Raw genomic sequence first — 15,930 nt, forward strand, 5'->3', positions numbered from 1 at the left:
CGCAGAAGCGCAGCCCAGTATCGAAAAAACGGAAATCCCGGTATCGTATCGATACCGGGACAAAAGTATCGATTGGGTATCGAAATTTCGATACCCGCAACAACCCTAAATGCAACTTTATCTTTTTAAATTAAAGAAGGGTTACTTGTATCTAGATGTGTTAGAATGGAATTTGTGGTATGACTTTGGTACGGCCATTCTGACATTAAGGAGGCACCAGGATGAGACAGCTCGGATGTTCAGAGACAAAGGCAGCACACCAGACAGTGTAATCCCTGAAGCCAGTGGTGCATTTACTGTATTTTTTTGCCAATAAGACAAACTTTATCCCCCCGTCTTATAAAGTGAATACGTATGGGTGCTTCCATTATGTAGGCACTCATTAGTACTATATTAGTCAGGTAACAGTGAAGCTGCAGAAAGCGCACACTGGATCTCCCAAGAGTCACCGTCCTCCAGAGCAGGAGAGTTAAGTTGTTTTATTTATTTTTTGTCTGATCTGATAAAAAATAATTTTTTTCTTATTTCTTTCCTCTAAAACCTAGGTGTGTCTTAAGGTCAGGTGAATCTTATAGAGCGAAAAATATGGTAACTCCTGACGCCAAGAAAATGCCTAAATGGCATGTGGGCATAAAAAGGGCTTAATATGCTCTAGGCTCTGGCAACAAATGTCACAGATCAGCGAGTGTGGACCCACTGTGCCAATCAACTGGTTTAACATAGGGCTTCCCCAAAGGACGTTATCCTGGCGCTTCCCCGATATTCACCCTTTAACCCCTGTACAGGGATTTGGGATTCGTTGTGGTTAAAAAACCAGGCTACTACCTCCTGGGATAGTCTCAGTGTGGTTGGCAGCTGACACTTTTAGGTTAGGGACTCCAAAGCAAGCACTGGCAGCTCAGGATACACTAAAACCGCTGGTATGTGTGAACAGGCAACTTAGACAGGTTTTTGGTAACTTGGAGTACTGGCTGTAGAGATACATGAAGAAGCTTGCAAGCAGTGTGGTGAGCGATCTCAGGCAAGGATAACAGACTGGATACTGGGTAGGAGCAAGGACAATACAGATGAACTAGGATAACAGAAGCTGACACTGAAAACTAGAGGTATTGGACTACATAGGTGGAGCAGGTAAAACACTGGAGAATTCACAGGAACACAGGTGGGGATAATGCAGGTAAGATGCAAGAGAATAGCAGAAGTACCAATGGCTAAAGCAAGGCATAGTCTGAATACAGTCCAAGGTCAGCGCAGGCTGAGTACATGCGTAGTCGTGGTAGTTCCAAGATCGGGGCAGGCAGCAAGGAGCAGAATCAGTAGACAGTCAAGGAAGGTACATGGGCAGTCAGACAAGAGATCAGACCTTCGCTGGTTATTAGAGACTAGAAAAACCTCAAAGCTCAGCAACCTTCCCTTTGGGTAGTCTGCCTTAAATACCAAGGGAACTTCCGCCAGTGTCTAGGGAAGGATTTGCAGATGCGCACACTGGCCGTTTAAGATGCCATAGGTGAGCGAGCACATACCCTAAGGCAGTGATGGCTAACCTTGGCCCTCCAGCTGTGGTGAAACTACGACTCCCAGCATGCTCCATTTATTTCTGTAGAGTTCTGGGAGCAGCCAAGCAAGGGGGGCATCTTGGGAGTTGTAGTTTTACCACAGCTGGAGTGCAAAGGTTAGCCATCACTGCCCTAAGGGAACAGAGGCTGAAGCAATGGAGACAGCAGCTTACAGAGGTTCATGAGAGTCATGGTAAGTAGAAGGGCAGTGGCGGACATGGACCGCTGACCTAACAACAAGCTTCTGTCTGGGCAGTCTCTGTGCTGAGTGTCTTCACCTATTTTATACTTTCCACTCAATCTCTTTATTTTCTTTGTAAAACAACTTATACAAAACACACATGACCAAGTTCCAGTAGTCAAGGCCAAATTTGTAAGCGGTAACAATATTGACAACTCTTTTCACATAAATGATTCACCGCAATTAAAACATAACATTTATTAATATATAATGTTAAAAGGCCCACAAATATGTATAAAACAAGGCAAGGACACACCAAAAAATAATCTTAAATCAATGTGACCTCTGACTGCCTTCAGAACAGTGCAAAATCCAATAGGCAAAGAACAGGAGGGAGGATAGAGTGGAGAGACAGGGGTACTGGGACGCTGCCCCTACGTATTCCTAGAGACTCTCACTAGTAGTACTCCCTCTCTAGACTTTCCCTTACTGTTCCTTAATTAGGCAACAGTGACTGCCCAGTTTCGTCATGAAAAAAGTAAACAGAAAGGGAAGATATAGTAATCCAAAAAGTGACTCAATGGTCCCAGGTGCAATTATACTATATTGCCCCGACGCGTTTCATTGGCATCCGCCAAATCATCAGGGGACCAGTTTGCAGATTATCAAAACTTCCTATAAATGCCTAATAAAGCTCCTGAATAAAAAAGTGTGGTGATCACATCCAAAATATATCAAGAGTACATATAAAACTACTTAGCTTTCCATGGTGCATTATTGTGGTCGAGCTGTAGTCCTATCAGCGGTTCTGCATGTGGCAGCACCTATAGACAACATCCTGCAGTGGCTTTTTTTTACACAGATTTTATTAAATTTTTTTTGTTCATCTGAGGGTTTAGGTCATGTGTTATTTTTATAGAGCAGATTCTTACGAACACGGCAATACCTAATACGTCTACTTTATAAAATGTATTTAGGTTTTACACTATAATATCCGTTTTTAAACAAAAAAAATAACATTTTAGTATCTCCATAGTCTGAGAGTCAGTTTTTTGGTTCATTTTTAGCCTATTATCTTAACTAGGGGCTAAATTTTTGCGGGATGAGAGGACGGTTTTATTGGCACTATTTTGGGGTGCATATCACTTTTTATGATGTAAGGTGACAAAAAAAATTGCATTTTTTTTGTCACCTTACATCACAAAAAGTGTAATAGCAAGCAATCAAAAAGTCATATGCACCCCAAAATAGTGCCAATAAAACCGTCCTCTCATCCCGCAAAAAATGAGCCCCTACTTAAGACAATAGGCTAAAAACTAAAAAAAACTGACTCTCAGACTATGGAGATACTAAAATGTTTTTTTTTTTTGTTTAAAAAAGGATATTATAGTGTAAAACTTAAATAAATTTAAAAAAGTAGACATATTAGGTATTGCCGCGTCCGCACAAATCTGCTCTATAAAAATAACACATGACCTAACCCCTCAAATGAACACAGTCAAAAAAATAAATAAAAAAACTGTGCCAAAACAGCAATTTTTTGCCAAATTTACCATTTTAATCCATTTTTTCAGTTAACAAAGCAAGGGTAAACAGTCAAACAAAACTCTATATTTATTGCCCTGATTCTGTAGGGCTTCAAATGGGACATGGTGTAAATAAACCAGTCCAGCAAAATCTGCCTTCCAGAAACCATATGGTTTTCCTTTCCTTCTGCGCCCTGCCGTGTGCCCTTACAGTAGTTTACGACCACATAAGGGGTGTTTTTTATAAACTACAGAATCAGGGCAATAAATATTGAGTTTTGTTTGGCTGTTAACCCTTGCTTTGTTACTGGAAAAAATGGATTAAAATGGAAAATTTGCCAAGAAATAGAAATTCTGAAATTTCATCTCCATTTGCCAATAACTCTTGTGGAACACCTAAAGGGTTAACAAAGTTTGTAAAATCAGTTTAGAATACCTTGAGGGGTGTAGTTTCCAAAATGGGGTCATTTTCTATTATGTAAGCCTCACAAAGTGACTTCAGACCTGAACTGGTCTTTAAAAAGTGGGTTTTGGAAGATTTCTGAAAAATGTCAAGATTTGCTTCTAAACTTCTAAGCCTTGTAACGTCCCCAAAAAATAAAATGATTCCCAAAATTATCCAATCATGAAGTAGACATATGGGGAATGTAACGTAATAACTATTTTTGGAGGTATTACTATGTATTATAGAAGTAGAGAAATCGAAACTTGGAAATTTGCTAATTTTTCAAAATTTTTGGTAAATTTGGTATTTTATTATAAACAATAATTATTATTTTTTTACTCCATTTTACAAGTGTCATGAAGTACAACATGTGACGAAAAAAAACAATCTCAGAATGGCCTGGATAAGTAAAAGTGTTTTAAAGTTATTCACACATAAAGTGACACTGGTCAGATTTGCAAAAAATGGCCTGGTCCTTAAAGGGGTTGTCTGAGTTATTTTTTTGTTCTTTCTATGTTCCTAACTAAGCAAATGTAACAGCTTTCCAATTCACTCACTTTATCTCCAGTGGCTGGTTTCTCAGATTTCACTGAGGGTCACATGACCTGTGATGTCAGCTTCTCTCCCTGCTCTGATAAAGATCGTTTACAAGCCTGGGCACAGGAGCTGACAGACTAGAGAGAGCATTGTACAAGAAGGTAGGGGGGAGATCCTGTATGTATTAGCAGTGTTATTATACAGGTGGGACTTGTAGTTCTACACTTACAAGTTGCTGTTGATTCTCCCAGCACTCAGGGCAGCTCTTGTATCCACTCCCTTAGCAGTGTCATCATACAGCTGGGACTTGTAGTCTTACACATACAACATGCTGCAGAGTCTCCCAGCAGGCAGACATGTCACTCAGGGCAGCTCTTGTATTCACTCCCTTAGCAGTGTCATTATACAGCTGGGACTTGTAGTTCTACACATACAACATGCTGCAGAGTCTCCCAGCAGGCAGACATGTCACTCAGGGGAGCTCTTGTAGCCACTCCCTTAGCAGAGCGGGGGAGGGGCAGAGATTGTTTTTATTGCATGTAAACAAAGGGCCAGAAGAGAACCAGGGAAATTAGGAAATATCTATATTTTTTGCATAAAACTTGCTTAGCTTAGTTATATATTGTTGCCCATCAAATTTTCAGTGCTATATATATTTTTTTTCATAACTCGGACAACCCCTTTAAGGTGAAAATGAGCCCGGTCTTCAAGGGGTTAAGATTATTTTTTAGTGTGTCCTTGCCTTGTTTTATAAATATTTTTGGGCCTTTTAACATTATATATGAATAAATGTTATGTTTTAATTGCAGTGAATCATTCATGTGAAAAGAGTAAAACAACTTATACCTAAACTCTTAGCTTTAAGACTTTGCTCTCTGTGAGACAAGACACTTTAATTTAAAGTGGATCTGTCACTATGATTTTGGATCATTATCTGCAGTAATACATCAGTAGTATTACAGATAAGGAGTCCAGATCACTATTGGTCATTTTCCCTCTGCTCCCCATTTAAAGCTGCGTTGGTATACAATGTCAGGCCAGTATTGCTGTGCATGCCCACAGGAGTCCTCGCCAGACTGTATTTTTCAGAGCAGCTTTGAGCACTGACAGCAAGGGAATGGCGGGGCAGTAGGAAAATAAAAAACTGAGATCTGGACTCTTTATGTGCGGTACTCCACATGCATTACTGAGTCCAGAATCCTGGGAACAGATTCCCTTAAAGGAAGTACCAGAAGCTTCAGACATCTTTATCACTGTAGATAGGGGATAAACCCTTTAATCCAAAAAGATATCCAATATGGAACTTTTGGTCCTGCTGTATCAGAGGCTGGCAACAAAATGTATCCCGGTGTCCAAGTGGATACTTCATAGTGACACCAAGAAGGACGGCAATCACTGGGCAACAAACATATGTACTACTTGTCAATCAGTTGAATTTATTTTTGATGTTGTTGGAGCTGCTGCACCGCGCACTGTATTCCATGGGGATCTGACTAACTTATATACAAATCACTTATCATCTCAACATTTTATTTCCCTTTCAACTTTAAATTGTCAGACATTTGCTGCACCTGGCCCAGTTTCATCTGTGGCGTATATAACAATCAATTTCACTTACTGGCACTAACTGACTGAACCCAGAACCTACTGTTGCCCAAACTAAATTATATATTAATGTTTATTTATCCCCTGGTGCATTTAAGTTCTTGTCCAAAATCTACATATTAAAACCAGAGATTCTTAGGTGATTCATCAAGATGCCGTAACTTCCACTTTACTGTTTTTATCAATGTCGTGATTGTATATTTCAAATTATATGGAAGTATACAGCAATTTATCAAAAAAAAAAATGCTAGCTAAATAAACTTGTTACATGGAGTCATTTATGATGTGGTCTAGTCAGGATCATGCCAAAATTGACTGACAGGGAGCAAAATATTGATGACCTATCTTCAGGATGGGTCATCAATTTCAGACCAGTTGGGGTATGACTCCCGGCACCCCCACTGATCAAGTGCTTGAAAGGGCCAGTGCTGCAGCCTCTTCATAGTATACCAAGCACAGCGCTGTACATTGTTTAGTGGCTGTTCTTGGAATTGCAGCTGCACAAAGGCCAGATGACTTATAGACAAGACGTCATAGACTGAAGTAGAGGTTACAGTCCTTGTCCAAATGCTGCAGCCCTTTCCAGTAGCCGATCATGGGGGAGTCAGACCCCAACCGATCAGATTTCAATGACCAATCCTCAGGATAAGTCTGAGACTGCGACATGTGATGTCACATTCACCGGTCATATACCCTCGTTGCAGTTTTGTCCTGTTCAAGTGAATGTGCCTGTGCTGCAAAACTAAGCAGCCATTAAAAAATGTATGGTACTGTGCTTGGTTAGCTGTGAGGAGGCTGCTGGACTCACCGGAGCGCCTTGGCGGGGGTGCCAGTAGTGTAGTGTAATAGACGTATATTTGCTCACCCTTTTACGGCAGTACCGCACCTCTTGGATCTCCACAGAGCTCCAGAAGAACCAAGGCTTGGCTGTGTCAGTTCAGTCCACCCTTAATGCTATGAATCCTGGACAAATCTTCTGGCACTTGTGGTTAAAAAGTCCAAATCTTTATTTCAAGAGCATAAAAATATCATCATGCAATACAAAAAAAAAAAAATATGTAATTTTTAATGTTTATTATTTTTTTTGTATTGCATGATGATGTTTTTATGCTCTTGAAATAAAGATTTTGAGTTTTTAAAGACAAGTGCCAGAAGATTTGTCCAGGATTCATAGCCTACACAGAAAATTCTACAGAAATAATGACCTTCCATACAGGGCCCCCATCATGTGCGGGCAGTATGTCCTCCCCTGTCTTCCACTATCACTCAGCATCATGACATGAAGATCTATTTCACATTTAAAGGCACACTTCCATCAGAAAGTTGTTGTTTTTTTACTCAATATTCATAGAAAATATTTTTCTAGAACCTTTGGCTTGTTTTCCTTTTCCATTTTGGCAGTACTATACCATGGACAATTAAATACAACATATTGTCCTTCTCTAGCAGTCAGCACAGAGATATAACACACGGTCTGTTTACAGCTGTTGTGAGGGAAGATACTATCTGGTAGTACAATAGTAGATGTAGAATTTAGGATAACGGTATGATAGCCCTATTTTTCTCTTTATAAGTCTAGATAAAGATGCAAACAGAAGAGAAATTGCACTTATCAGTGTAAAGTGTGATGTTTTAATTGAGTCATTCATACCCTTTCTTCAGTTGATGGTCTGAGTAAGAAAGTAAAGTTACTTTCCAGGCCGAGGAAGAAAGTATAATACATCCAAACATTGTTTTGTAAAAAAACAAAAACAAAACACAACTTTAGAATAATCACATATTGGCTGTTATGTGATAAAAATGTTTTCGATGGTACTTTACCTTTACATTTTAGTATAATAGTAGCTTGTAGATTTGTGATAACTGTATGATACCTTTATTGTTATCTTTATAGGCTTAGACAAAGATGTCCACAGAAGGGCAATCAGTGTAATGTGTGCTGCTCTAATTGAGTCACCCCCCTTTCCTCTTTGGCCACAGTTGATGGTCTGACTGGAGAAGTCAAGCGACTTTCTAGGCCGGAGCAACAAGTAGAATACATGGAGTGTCTTCAAAAAATGATATCCAGAAAACCATCCACCCATATATATATATTTTTAATATTCACGTGTAGGCTGTTATTTTGATGGCGGTGTCTTTTAACAGTCTAGTATACATATGATATAAAAAAACTGTGATACTTACATGCATCCCTGATGTATAAAAGCATGGCTACAAAAATATAATCCACCAACGCTAGAGTAATGCTGTCTGCAAAGAGCGCATCCCAAACTACAAGGAGGTCCTGGAGCGGAAATTCTCGACCAAAGAGGAGTCTCACCCATCGTCTGAAACATTAAAAATAAAAAGGAAAGAAATGAAGCAAAATACATAAGGGTCCCTATGTGAAGGGCTTCAAGACATACAAAGCATACACACTACAACCTAAATCATATAAAGCAGCCATAAGCAGTTGGGCTTATAGGACGTCAGCTTTTTTACCCATGTTTTTTTTTTTTTTATGTCTATTGACCTCAATGAGAAAAAACACAAGCAATTTCATAGGCATCCATAGGATCAGTTCCAGGAAAAATTATTGTGTGTATTAATGTTAACATGACTCAGGATGTGCAGTGATTGAATTCTATAAATACAGTCAGACCTAAAGGCTGTTATAGCACAAGGAAAGTGCAAACAGAAGTATTATCAAGACATTTAGAGGTGAAGGGACACCTTTATATTTTACCAGATTCACTCTTTATGCTGAAGGTATTTTCTCTAGAATATCCAAGAACCATGCCATGATCTTTACCATATCATACCAATTTTTATATTATGCTCTTACCCTCCCACATTGTGATACTCATGACCTTTTTCACTCTAAAGCCAACCATCAGTGAGTTTTTATTATTTTTTTGGCATGATTTTTTTTTTTTTACAGCAATCATATACATTAGCATTTCACTTTTATGATTTCAAATTAAGGGGGGAAATGCAGAAAAAGTACAATTGTGACAGACTATAATATTTTATATCAGTCAGCTACCATTATTATTAATACTATAAAGGTATTGCACAGATTGTTACTGTTCTAAGATTCCAAAATCTATTTTCTAATACTGTTCTTTAAATATATAAAGGGCTAACCCCTAGAAAAGTATTACTATTAGTGTTGAGCGAACTTGTGTTTTAAGTTCGGCGTCTAAAGTTCGGGTTCGAGTTATCGAAGAATCGCGTTATGGATTCTAAATTCCGTTATGGTCCATGGTAGCGGAATCCATAACGCAATTCTTCCATAACCTGAACCCGAACTTTAGACGCCAAACTTAAAACACAATTTTGCTCAACACTAATTACTATGCAATGAATAGGACATTTCTAGTGTTGAGAGAATCGAAGTGGACGAAAATTTGATTTATCACGAATCCGAATAGCATGGAGATTTGTGGTAAAGAATCAGATTTTTTCTAAAATAGCTGCTGCATATGTTACAAAGTCATTTTACTGTGTACTTAGTGCAGGGAGAGACGTGGCAGGCACTAGGGACAGTGATTAGGAAATTCTTTAGTAACAAAATATTCCTTTTGAGCTGTTCATGGAAAGATTATTCATAGTGTAGGGATATAGTAGGGAGGCATTATCTACACTGTAGGGAGAGATTAGGGACCAATAGGAGAGTGAAAAGCCTGGGTAGTGGAGAAGCCATTCTATTACACCTTGTTGCACTAATTGGGGTTAAAAAGTGTTCTAATACTACTGATTTTAGGTTGTTCACATTCTTTAATACATCAGTAATTCCATTAATCCTTGATTCTGTAATTGGGGTGAAATTGCGGCGTGATACTACAGATTTTAGGGTGTCCGCGTTATTTTATACATAAGTAATTCCATTCATCCTTGATTCTGGGGTGAAATTACGGCCTGATACTACTGATCTTGGGGTATTTATGCAGTTTTTTTGGGGGGGTTGTTCTTGTGATGGATCAGAAGAAGGCAAAAATAAACAAACAGTGACATCAACACAAACTTACTGCTGACACCCTCCCCACTCTATCATGGGCCCACTACTTATCTTAGCGTGTAACAGAAGAGGTTCTCTAGCAATCTATGCGGAATCAGCTGACGACGGTCTAAAAAGAGAGTGCTCCTTCACTCTATAGTAAGATCTTGGGCCGCTGCTCGGTTAAGTCCTTTATACCTGACGCTAACATTGACCTGTAAGGCTGAGTTCACACTTCAGTTATTTGGTCAGTTTTGGCCCCATAACTGACCAAATAAATGAAGTGTGAAGTGATTCTAAGAGTGACGTCTGTCAAATGCTGGTCATACTGACGTAAGGTAACTGTTTCACTCCCACAGCAGACTAGCTATGCATGTTTCTGCAATGCACAATGATGTACACCGAGATACACGTTCCCTGAAGCTAAATAGGAGATAGCTGATTTTTAACGCTCTTTGTCACAAATTAATGCAGATCAATTAAAAAAATGTTAAAAAATTTGCCAAAGCGTCCGAATCAAATTTTTTTAAAAGTTTGATCATCTTTAGCCGTTTCAGATGAAGCATAATTGAAACAAATCTTTGTGTTTCCTCAGTTGGACCACAATAAAAAAATTATTTATATTTCTTTATTGTTTTCTCCAAAAAAAAAAAAAAAGGCCACAATCAATATCATTCTTTGTAGTACAATTTAAGTTGAATAGTACAGATCAGAACTTGCTCCTATCTCCACTACTAGAGCAGGAGTGTCGCTATGATTTGCAGTCGTTCAGATTTGCTGAGTGTGGGAATACTCTTGGCTGATCCTAAGTAAACGATTGCTTGAAAAATCTCAAACCCATCCTATAAAATTCATATTTAGGGACCACAACTTTCCATCAGGGTAAAGACTACAGAAATGCACATGTCATGAAACACAGTAGTATTTGCGGGAATGATTACTGTCCATAATTAGCTGGTAATAAATGCAATTTCAAATATAAAAAAATTTATAAATACAAAACAGCAGAGACTTAGGAAATTGGACGATGTATGAAACGGAAGTATACTAAAGCAGACAAGTAACTAGCAAATTTATAAGATGAAACCATAGTGGATAATGGTATTAAATTAATGTGAAAGGCAGCAAAATCCATTTACTTATGGTTTAAGTGCTGCTTTTTTTAAATCATTTAACACTTAGAAAACAATTTTAAAGACAGTTGAACCAAACTTTCATTTTAAAATAATATATATAATATATATATATATGCTACAGGAAGGAAATAATACAAGTGAAAAAACAGCAAAAAACAAAAACAGTTCAGAGTTCAACGTTTGCTCCAAATATTCACTTTCCCAAGTGGTAAAGGGGTTGTCCAATAGTTTATAATTTTAGCTCCACATAGCATGAACTAATATAAAACATGTCTTGTAACGCTTCACAGTCCCTCATTGGTCTCAGCTTCCTGGTCCCTCTTAACACATAGGAAATGACCAGTCAGCCATAGTCACTGCTGCGGCCACTGATTGGCTAAGACATGATTTACTGTGTGTCAAGAGAGACCAGAAAGCCACGACTTGAAGCATCACGGAAACTGAAGCACTACGCATCCACAGTCACCTTTCCACTCACAGTGGCCATGAGAGGAGGCCCCTTTCTCGAGATAGGTGCGGGTCCCAAAGGTGGGAGCGACACCTAATTGGGCATTTATAGCACAACCTACAGATGGAAATACCCTTTAAAATGTGACCCATGTGTCAGAGTCTTATTCCTGCTGCTGGAAATATGAAACCCTATGGTTAGGCATGGCTATTAGCAAGGACTTCACCACTGCAAGTGCCTGACAGATTAGTCATTCAGTAGCTTAAGCAAAATTGGTAAACGCCCCTATAAAATCTATAATGGCTGCCCCTACTACACAGGGAAGAAAAAGATATAACAAAGACAAAGCTAAACGCAATTTCAAAAACTTTCAATAACTTCAGATGTCAAGACGAGTGTATAATTACACTATTGTCCCCCTGTGTGCCCTTCGTATTTTTAAATTGACTTTTGTATGTAATAGCCAAAAATATATGAACTATATGGTACTGTTATGTGGAATACAGGCATTCCCTGCAATGCCTTAAGACCGTTGTTCACTTTGTTTCACAAGTGTTATTTATAATGCTTCTCCGTCCTTAGGTCTCGTACATAGGTTAACACAGAACGGTAAAAGTGTCTGCACACAGGTGCAGGCCTCGCGCAGAAGATCCACATACATTTCTGTGTGGATTTCTGAGCATTTCTGCACTCAAACCGCACCAAAATCTGCAATTTTTAACAGCCTTTTTTGGTGTGCATTTGATTCGATTTTGCCCCGGATCTCACCCTTCAGTAGAAAAGGGTGAAATCCAGAGCTAAAACGGCAAACATAATTGACATGCTAAGGATTTCAAAATATGCACGGCAGGTCAATTTCCGCACGGAAAACATCCGCAAAGCGAACAAAAGTATTCTTCCCCAGAGGCGTTGCTTTTAGGGGTGAAAATGGTGCCTCACTGAGGAACCACATAGTGGCCTATGGCTCCTTAGAAGGACACTTCCGTCAGAAAAGGGGTTATCTTTTTAAAGGTCAATATTTTTTAAATAATATCTTGGATTCTCTGGCATGTCCCAATGCATGCTGTAAAACAGAAGAAGAGACGTGCTCATAGGAAAGACACAACACTCTGGCAGGCAAAAAAAAAACTGATTGCCGCGCATCCCAATCAGATCCCATACAGGCCGAGCAATGGAGAAGAAGAGAAGGAAAGGGGTCTGCACACTTCTCATCAAAAGGAAGGTACGTTTATTGGGATGTTTAGAACATTTATATGAGCAATATTTGGACCCCCCCCTTGTTTTATTTGGCATGCTCCCTGCTATTAAATGTCTGTTTATATGTACTGAATGTGCGGATGTGATCTGAAGAAGGAGCCTCTCCAGCTCCGAAACGCGTTATCGATACATCCTAATAAACGTACCTGCCTTATAAGGAGAAGCGCGAGGACCCCTTTTCTTATCTCCTTCTCCAATGCATGCTGTCCCCTGGTGATAATCCTCCTTACAACCACTGCTTCTGTACAGGGCACCACACAGCAGCACAACGAGGTAGGAAATTCTACAAATCTCCTGAGAACTAGGAAATCAAAAGGGTTTCCATTCATTTCCACGGTAGGCGCAGGCTAGCAAAAACTGTGATAAAACTACTGTAGGGTAAAACTGAACTTTTAAATACATTGAGCATTAATAGTGTATCCTGAGGCACATCTCCACAAGAAACATTTAACAAGTAACTGGACCTATACTTGAGAAAGTCCCTGAATGACTATACAGGAAAATGTTATATATGATGTATACCTGTGTTGTACAGCATTTCTTTGCTGAGTAAAATAAATCTACTAAAACCTTAAAGGGAATCTGTCACCTAGTTTGACCATATTAAGCTGTCACCATTGCCATGTTTAATAAAATACCTTATTTCTTGCAGTGGTTTTCTTTCTTCTTTTCATGCTTTCATTTTGTTAAAAAAGCAATTTTTGTATTATGCAAATAAACCCCGAAGGTGCCCAGAGGGGCGCTATTCATCACCCTTTGAGCCCAGTAACGCCCCCCCTGCAGTGCCTAGCCTGCCTTAGTTTAGAGCCCAAGCACGCCTCCTCGTTATGCAGTATCGTCCCACAGCCTAGTTTAATGGCGCCGCGCCCTCTGCTACGTCAACTAATTCATTCAAGCCACGCACCTGGAATCTTCAATTCGCCCGTCTGAAATCTCGTGCAGGCGCAGTACCGCCTACTGCCTGCGCCTGTGCGATCCAATAGCTCCTGAGGGCAACAGTGATAAGAAGACGTCACTGGGCTCGGCGCATGCCCAGTGACACTTTTGAGGCTGTTGCCCTCAGGAGCGGTTGGATCGCACAGGCGCAGGCAGTACTGCACCTGCGTGGCGCCGTTAAACTAGGCTATGGGACGATACTGCATAATGAGGAGGCGTGCTTGGGCTCTAAACTAAGGCGGGCTAGGCACTACAGGGGGGCGTTACTGGGCTCAAAGGGGGATGAATAACGCCCCCCCTGGGCACCTTCGGGGTTCATTTGCATAATACAAAAATCGCTTTTTTAACAAAATGAAAGCATAAAAAGAAGAAAGAAAACCACTGCAGGAAATAAGGTATTTTATTAAACATGGCAATGGTGACAGCTTAATATGGTCAAACCAGGTGACAGATTCCCTTTAAATATAAGTGTGGTTAAAGCTTTGAAGTTCCAGGAAAGGACAATAAGTTACTTTAGCTATGATACCGTTATTGTTGAAGGCCACTAAAGTTTCATGTGCAATACAATCAATATAATGGCTCCCATATTAGTGATAATGGAAACTGCATAAATCTTTTAACAGCTATTGGGCAGAGACATGATCCTAAGCACAGACTCCATCACCAAAGCTTACATACAGGTTTATAATGTTTGTCGTCAAGAAATATTAAGAACTAAGGAAATCTCTAGGAGTTGGCAATTAACGTGTCATGTGCCAAAGTAAGCGGCACCACAAATAAATGAAGGGGAGAAAATCACACTACATGGATGAGTTTCCACCTGCATGCACATGTGTTATATCAAATCATCAGAATGTGATATGGTAGTGATCCAAAATTAGAAAAACAAGTCAAATAAGCTTTAAATTATGTCAGAAACACCTGGCGGGTTGGTATGTGACATAAAAATTATTTTTTAAGTAGAAAGGAGGATGTAGATTGGATCATTGGAGTTGACAAGTGTTGTCCTTTCTCACACACTTTTCTGGCTGAAGAAGTTCTCCTGAACAGTGACCGGGACACCCAGTGATTAATTCACCATTTTACCTAATTATTGATGAATGTTATATTATCAGCAGACAATTTCTAGCTAATTATTAGTTTACTAACTCCGTAATTAACAAACAAGAGAAGGATATACGATATTCGCATTAGATGTTTTCGTTTTCTTTTTAATATATTTTTTAAGAGATTGGTCATATTGAATAAGCAATTCATTTCATCAGGATGGGTCATGCCTTTGAAGACGACCTAACCCTCCATCATTGTAACAAAGAAAAAAACGACTACAGGACATTCCACTGATTCATTATCTTTAAGGGTTTAAAAAATGTGGCACCACAAATCCAGGAATCCTTCATGGAGGTCATACATACAGTCAGGTCCATAAATATTGGGACATCGACACAATTCTAATATTTTTGGCTCTATACACCACCACAATGGATTTGAAATAAAACGAACAAGATGTGCTTTAACTGCAGACTGTCAGCTTTAATTTGAGGGTATTTACATCCAAATCAAGTGAACGGTGTAGGAATTACAACAGTTTTCATATGTGCCTCCCACTTGTTAAGGGACCAAAAGTAATGGGACAATTGGCTTCTCGGCTGTTCCATGGCCAGGTGTGTGATATTCCCTCATTATCCCAATTACAATGAGCAGATAAAAGGTCCAGAGTTAATTTCAAGTGTGCTATTTGCATTTGGAATCTGTTGCTGTCAACTCCCAAGATGAGATGCAAAGAGCTGTCACTATCAGTGAAGCAAGCCATCATTAGACTGAAAAAACAAAACAAACCCATCAGAGAGATAGCAAAAACATTAGACGTGGCCAAAACAACTGTGTGGAACATTCTTAAAAAGAAGGAATGAACCGGTGAGCTCAGCAACACCAAAAGACCCGGTAGATCAAGGAAAACAACTGTGGTGGATGACTGAAGAATTCTTTCCCTGGTGAAGAAAACACCCTTCACAACAGTTAGCCAGATCAAGAACACTCTCCAGGAGGTAGGTGTATGTGTGTCAAAGTCAACAATCAAGAGAAGACTTCACCAGAGTGAATACAGAGGGTTCACCACAAGATGTAAACCATTAGTGAGCCTCAAAAACAGGAAGGCCAGATTAGAGTTTGCCAAACGACATCTAAAAAAGCCTTCACAGTTCTGGAACAACATCCTATGGACAGATGAGACCAAGATCAACTTGTACCAGAGTGATGGGAAGAGAAGAGTATGGAGAAGGAAATGCACTGCTCATGATCCTAAGCATAGCACCTCAGCAGTG

The 15,930-nt window shown here is 39.4% G+C and overlaps 1 protein-coding gene across 1 annotated transcript in view; it reads right to left on the bottom strand.

The window, feature by feature from the left end:
- Positions 1–15,930, bottom strand: part of TBC1D5 (TBC1 domain family member 5) — a 651,704-nt gene that overhangs the window by 168,203 nt on the left and 467,571 nt on the right. Inside the window, exon 15 of the mRNA XM_040432915.1 lies at positions 8,035–8,177. Coding sequence (XP_040288849.1) covers positions 8,035–8,177 — 143 coding nt within the window. The remainder of the gene's footprint in view (positions 1–8,034; positions 8,178–15,930) is intronic.

The sequence above is a fragment of the Bufo bufo genome, chromosome 5 (assembly GCF_905171765.1).
Source record: "Bufo bufo chromosome 5, aBufBuf1.1, whole genome shotgun sequence".
NCBI lineage: Eukaryota > Metazoa > Chordata > Amphibia > Anura > Bufonidae > Bufo > Bufo bufo.